This window comes from Muscardinus avellanarius, assembly GCF_963383645.1.
Source record: "Muscardinus avellanarius genome assembly, chromosome: 19".
NCBI classification, from domain to species: domain Eukaryota; kingdom Metazoa; phylum Chordata; class Mammalia; order Rodentia; family Gliridae; genus Muscardinus; species Muscardinus avellanarius.
Window position 1 is genome coordinate 21042852 of NC_137805.1, and position 6104 is coordinate 21048955.

The 6104-nt window shown below is 61.2% G+C and overlaps 1 protein-coding gene across 1 annotated transcript; it reads left to right on the top strand.

The window, feature by feature from the left end:
* Window positions 1-1446: 1446 nt before the first annotated feature.
* STMN3 (stathmin 3) lies at window positions 1447-4347 on the top strand (the record flags this gene model as incomplete). The annotated part of the gene is made up of 4 exons (XM_080716720.1): window positions 1447-1540; window positions 1709-1884; window positions 3078-3269; window positions 4288-4347. Exons 1-4 carry the CDS (start codon window positions 1459-1461, stop codon window positions 4345-4347), a joined length of 510 nt encoding a protein of 169 aa, XP_080572846.1. The 5' UTR covers window positions 1447-1458.
* Window positions 4348-6104: the final 1757 nt, after the last annotated feature.

Consider the following 6104-nt stretch of genomic DNA (forward strand, 5'->3'; position numbering starts at 1 on the left):
ACAAGTTGAGGAGGGCCTTACTATGTAGCTGAAGTTGGCCATGAACCTGTGATCCTGCTGTCTCAGCTTCCCAAGTACTGGGATTACAAGTGTGCACCCCCATGCCCTACATGTCAATTAATTTCAAGACATTATCTTAGCCAGGCACGGGGGCACACATCTGCAATCCCAGTACCTGGGAGGCTGAGACAGGAGGATCGCAGGTTTAGTTTTGACACCATCCTCAGCAATGTAGCAAGACTCTTGTCAACCAGTAAGACTCCCTTTCAAAATGAAAAGGGCTGGGGGTATAGCTTGGAGGTAGAATGCTCTTGTGTTCAAGCCCAGCAACATGTGCATGCACACGCACACAAACACACACACTCACACTTCACAATGACAAATAGTCACCACAGAGACGCATGTTCGAGAAAGGGAATGTCAAAGGCTGTGCCCAACGATGTTGAAAGACACGAAGATACTGAGTCAGAAAACCAAGATGAGCAGAGACCCGGACAGATGGAGGCAGCGTCTCACTACTCATGCCGCTATAGCAAAGCGCATTAGCCTTGCGAGGCTTGCAGGGAGGGCGTCCAGGCCCAGGGAGCTGCAGGTCTGGCATTCAGTGAAGGGGCTCTCTAGGTCCTGTTTGGTGTGTGTGTGTGTGTGTGTGTGTGTGTGTGTGTGTGTGTATATATACATATATATATATATATATATTTTTTTTTTGTGTGTGTGTGTGTGTGTGTGTGTGTGTGTGTGGTACTGGGGGTGGAACCCAGGGGCTTTCCTACCTCCGAGCTACACTCCCAGACCTATTTTATACTTTATTTGGAAACAAGTTGCTGAGAGCCTCACTCAATAGCTGAGGCTGGCTTTGAACCTGTGTGGTCCTCCTGTCTCGGCAAGCGCGGGGATGACAAGCGTGCATCGCCACGCCCGGCCTTCTAGGTTCTGTTTTATAAGGGCACAAATCCTGCCCAGGAGCTGGGCGTGGTGGCACACACTGGTAATCCTAGTACTTGGGAGGCTGAGACAGGAGGATCACGGTTCAGAGACAGCCTCAGCTGCTTAGTGAGGCCCTTTGCAACTCAGTGAGACCTTGTTTCAAAATAGAGAATAAAAACTGGGGCTGGGGGGTGTAGCTCAAAGGTAGAAAGCCCCTGGGTTCCATCCCTAGTACTGGGGGGAAAAAAAAAAAAAGAAAGAAGGAAAGAAAGAAAGAACACCAAGAGAGGAAAGGCCTGGGGAGCAGGGTGGGGTGGGCGGGAAGAGTGTAGGACACAGAAGCCAAGAACAGTGCAGGCGCGCCCAGAGCTCTGGTGGAGTCCGAGGAGAGGAAGAGGGGCAGCGGTCCGCAGGGTGGGTGCGGGCGCAGTGAGCACCTCGGCGGCTAACAGACCCCCGGAGGCAGTGACGGACGGGCAGGAGCACCGTGCCCACTCACCCTGCCTCACGCCCGCAGCCTACAAGGAGAAGATGAAGGAGCTGTCCGTGCTGTCACTCATCTGCTCCTGCTTCTACCCCCAGCCTCGCCCCAACACCATCTACCAGTATGGGGGTGAGTGGCCTGCCCACTCCGCCTCTCCAGCCTTGCCGAGCACCCTGGCTTCCGCAGAGGGTGGTTCTGGGAGGGCCGGGCCTGGGAGTCCCTCACTGGGAGGCTGCTGGCGGCGGGCCTCACCCCCTCCGCTAGCCCCCCTGAAGTCCTGTCTGGTCTTGCCTACAGACATGGAGGTGAAGCAGCTGGACAAGCGGGCCTCTGGCCAGAGCTTTGAGGTCATCCTAAAGTCCCCTTCTGACCTGTCCCCAGAGAGCCCTGTGCTCTCCTCTCCCCCTAAGAGGAAGGACGCCTCGCTGGAGGAGCTGCAGAAGCGGCTGGAGGCAGCGGAGGAGCGGAGGAAGGCAAGGAACTTTCCCCAGAGGTCCTGACAAAGGTGGCCAGGGAGTTGCGCTGGCCATGATGGGTGGACCCCGGGTGCAGGCTGCTCCGGGCCCCTGGCTCCGTCAGGGCATGAGCCTGGGGCATGGAGGGCTCATGATTCCTTGGACCTCCTGAGTGATGAGGGAGATGGGTAGGAGGGATGCCGAGGCAGTGCCAGCTGCAGGGAGACACAGGAGACCACTGGCCATGGTCCCCAGGAGGGGCCCTGAGGACGTGGGGGTGGGGCTGGTACCCTTTCCAGGCTGCAGAGCAAGAAGGGCGGGCGGGCCTCCAGGTGGGACAGGGTGTGGAGCTCTCCTGGGGGGGGACTCCGGGCCCCCTCCCTACTCTTCCCCTCACAAGAGCCCCCGGAGACTGAAACGGAGAGAAAGATGAGCACAAGACTGTGTTCTGGGCAGTGCAGCCCTGGAGCCCAAGGCCCCTGTCAGGGGAAGGGGCTCGCCAGGCAATGGAAGGGCTCAGTAGGACCCAGGCTGCTGTGTAGGGTTAACTTGTAGCTACACAGCTAGTTACTCCTGGGAGTCTGGCTCCTCCAGGGAGTCTCCAGGCTCCCTTCCTCCAGGAGGCCCGGGGAGTGTGGCGCCAACAGGCCCACACTCCTGGTTCCTTCCTGGTGCCCTGGGGAGCCTTCCACCAGCATGGTGCACCTAGTGGAGAGCTAGGGCCTGGTGTGTGCCAGGCACCTGCTAAGTGCTCAGAAGCCAATGTCTGAGGAGGGCTGGAGGAGCTGACCACAACCAGCTTGGAACTTACTGTGCCCCTTCAACATTTGGGGGCATGGGACGGACAGGAGACCTGCGTCTGTGCTCGGCCCAGCAGAGAGGGGCAGCGAAGGGCCAGCCGCTTCGCTTCCTCTGGGCCCCAGGGGTCTCCCTGCAAGCAGAACGTCAGTGCCCAAAGCCCAGGAAGGTCTAGGCACCCAGGAGGGGGTGGTCGCCCTCGCTGACCGCGCTCTTCAGCCGTGTCCAAGGCCAGCAGGGCAGGGTGCTGGCCCTGGGGGAGCCAGAACAGCAGGAGCAGCCGCTGGGGAGCAGAGGAGGGTCAGCCAGCCCTCGCGGACTGAGGTGACCCCTCCTCTCCGCGAGACCCCCGGCCGGGGCTGGGAGGGCGCGGGGCGCGGCGGCCGGGTGTCCGCTCACCGCCCGGCCCGCAGACGCAGGAGGCGCAGGTGCTGAAGCAGCTGGCGGAGCGGCGCGAGCACGAGCGCGAGGTGCTGCACAAGGCCCTGGAGGAGAACAACAACTTCAGCCGCCTGGCGGAGGAGAAGCTCAACTACAAGATGGAGCTCAGCAAGGAGATCCGCGAGGCGCACCTGGCGGCCCTGCGCGAGCGGCTGCGCGAGAAGGTGCGGCTGGACGGGCGGGAGGGAGGGCGGGAGGGCTGGGGGAGGGGGGAGGAAAAGGGAGGGGAGAGGAAAGGGGAGGGAGGGAGGGCTGGGGGAGGGGGGAGGAAAGGGGAGGGAGGGCTGGGGGGGAGGAAAGGGGAGGGAGGGCTGGGGGGGAGGAAAGGGGAGGGAGGGAGGGCTGGGGGAGGGGGGAGGAAAGGGGAGGGAGGGCTGGGGGGGAGGAAAGGGGAGGAAGGTCTGGGGGAGGGGGAGGAAAGGGGAGGGAGGGAGGGCTGGGGGAGGGGGGAAGGGAGGGGGGTACCCGAGGCTCTCGCACTGATCCGGCGCTTCCGAGCCGCGCTCCGCCCACCCTGGTTGTACGACGCCCGCCAGGAGGCAGGAGGAGGGAGGCAGGAGGAGGGAGGCAGGAGGAGGGAGGCAGGAGGAGGGAGGCAGGAGGAGGGAGGCAGGAGGAGGGAGGCAGGAGGAGGGAGGCAGGAGGAGGCAGGCAGGAGGAGGCAGGCAGGAGGAGGGAGGCAGGAGGAGGGAGGCAGGAGGAGGGAGGCAGGAGGAGGGAGGCAGGAGGAGGGAGGCTGGAGGAGGCAGGCAGGAGGACGCAGGCAGGAGGAGGGAGGCAGGAGGAGGGAGGCAGGAGGAGGGAGGCAGGAGGAGGGAGGCAGGAGGAGGGAGGCAGGAGGAGGGAGGCAGGAGGAGGGAGGCAGGAGGAGGCAGGCAGGAGGAGGGAGGCAGGAGGAGGGAGGCAGGAGGAGGGAGGCAGGAGGAGGGAGGCTGGAGGAGGCAGGCAGGAGGACGCAGGCAGGAGGAGGGAGGCAGGAGGAGGGAGGCAGGAGGAGGGAGGCAGGAGGAGGGAGGCAGGAGGAGGCAGGCAGGAGGAGGCAGGCAGGAGGAGGCAGGCAGGAGGAGGGAGGCAGGAGGAGGCAGGCAGGAGGAGGCAGGCAGGAGGAGGCAGGCAGGAGGAGGCGCGGAGCCCCCAGCGCCTGCGGGCAGGCACACTCTCAGGACCCTCCCGCCCTCGCAGGAGCTGCACGCGGCCGAGGTGCGCAGGAACAAGGAGCAGCGGGAGGAGATGTCCGGCTAAGGGCGCGCGCAGGGCGGCGAGAACGCGTGCGGTTGGTTTTGCTCTGTCCCACTCTGCCTAGATGCAGCTCCGGTCCCGCTCCGCCCCTCCCCGCACCCCCAGCTTCTCGCTTCTCTCTCTGCACTCAGAGCGGCCCAGTCCTTGTGGCGTCTGACCGCGGGCTGTCCCTGGAGGAGCCCCCGGGTATGAGACATGGCCCCAGTCCAGACGCTGACCAGGCGGGGCGGGGTGCCCTCCCGGTGGCCCCTCAGTGGATGTGGTGACAACCCTAATAAACCTAGTGGCAGTGGCATCGGCGCGTGGGTCTTCATGCTGGTTGTCTGGTCAGCAGCTCCTGCCCCATAGGCGAAGGCCACGCTGCCTCCCTGGCAAGGAGCTGGGCTGAGAAGAGGCTGAGCAGGTGGGCCCTCACCTCTCACTGTGCCCTGCCCAGTCTCCCTCCTGGCCCAGGACTCTCCTGTTGGCCAGCTGCCTCTGCTCAAGATCAGGGTCTGGGGTCTGAGTCTGTGGGAACTGCTGGGCCCAGGGGCAGGCCCCACAGCTCTATGGACTTGTTCCAATCGACTCGGGGCAGCTGGCAGTTCACAGCAGCAGGTCTGGACCAGGGTGGGGGCCCAGAGGAACAGAGAGAACCAGATCTCTCTCAGCTCGGCTTGTGGATGTGCCTGTCCAGAACCCTCACACACTGGAGCCCCGGGGCCCCTTGATAGGAAGCACACATGTTTGGTAGCAGTGTTCACACTGCCTCTGACCAGGCCCTGGAAAGGTGTCTGCCCCCATGACCAAAGAGACCAGGCAATCCCAGGAACCCCAGCCTGCCTTTCCCTGGGAGTCCAGGGAAGGTAGGTCAGTCAGAACCCAAGACACTTTGTGGGGAAAGATGAAGACATCAGAAATCTTCAGGAGAAGCTGGGCCTGGTGGTACATGCCTGCAATCCTAGTACTCGGAAGGCTGAGACAGGAGGATCACAGGTACAAGGCCAGCCTCAGCATCTTAGGCCCTCAGCGACCTAGTGAGAACCTGTTTCAAACAATAAAAGGGGGGTCTGGGGATGTAGTTCATTGGTAGACTGTCCCTGGACTCAATCCTCAGTACAAAAAGAAAAGGAAAGAAAAGAAATCTGCAGGAGAGAGGAGGAAGGGGAGAGAAAGCCCATTGAGGATAACTTAGGAGGGAATTCTGTCTGCCTGTATTCTGGGTACCTAGACATGCACACACCACAGACAAGCTCACCAAGCCCGGGCATCTGCAGAAGACCAGGCAGTCACAGCCAGAGCTGCTGCCCACACACCCGCCTGTCCGTCTGTCTTTCTCCCTTCCTTCCTTTCTCTCTTTCTTTCTTTCTTTCTTTTTCTTTCTTTCTTCCTCTTTCTTTCTCTTTCTTTCTCTTTCTTTCTTTCTTTCTTTCTTTCTTTCTTTCTTTCTTTCTTTCTTTCTTTCTTTCTTTCTTTCTCTCTCTCTCTCTCTCTCTCTCTCCCTGGGTGTGGAAGCCAGGGTTTTGCCTTGCTAGGCAAACACTCTACGACTCAGCCACATCCCCAGCCCTTCTGTTTTTATTTTGAGGCTGTTCTGATGAAGCTGCCTAGCCTGGCCTCACGTCTGTGATCCTCCTGCCTCAGCTTCCTGAGTAGCCAGGATTATAGGTGTGCACCTATGCCCTGTTGTGGGGAGGGAGCCTGTTAAGACACTGAGGTGCAGGGTATATGTGAAGCCCCCAGTGCCAGGCAGGGACGATAGATCCTTCACAGACTGATCA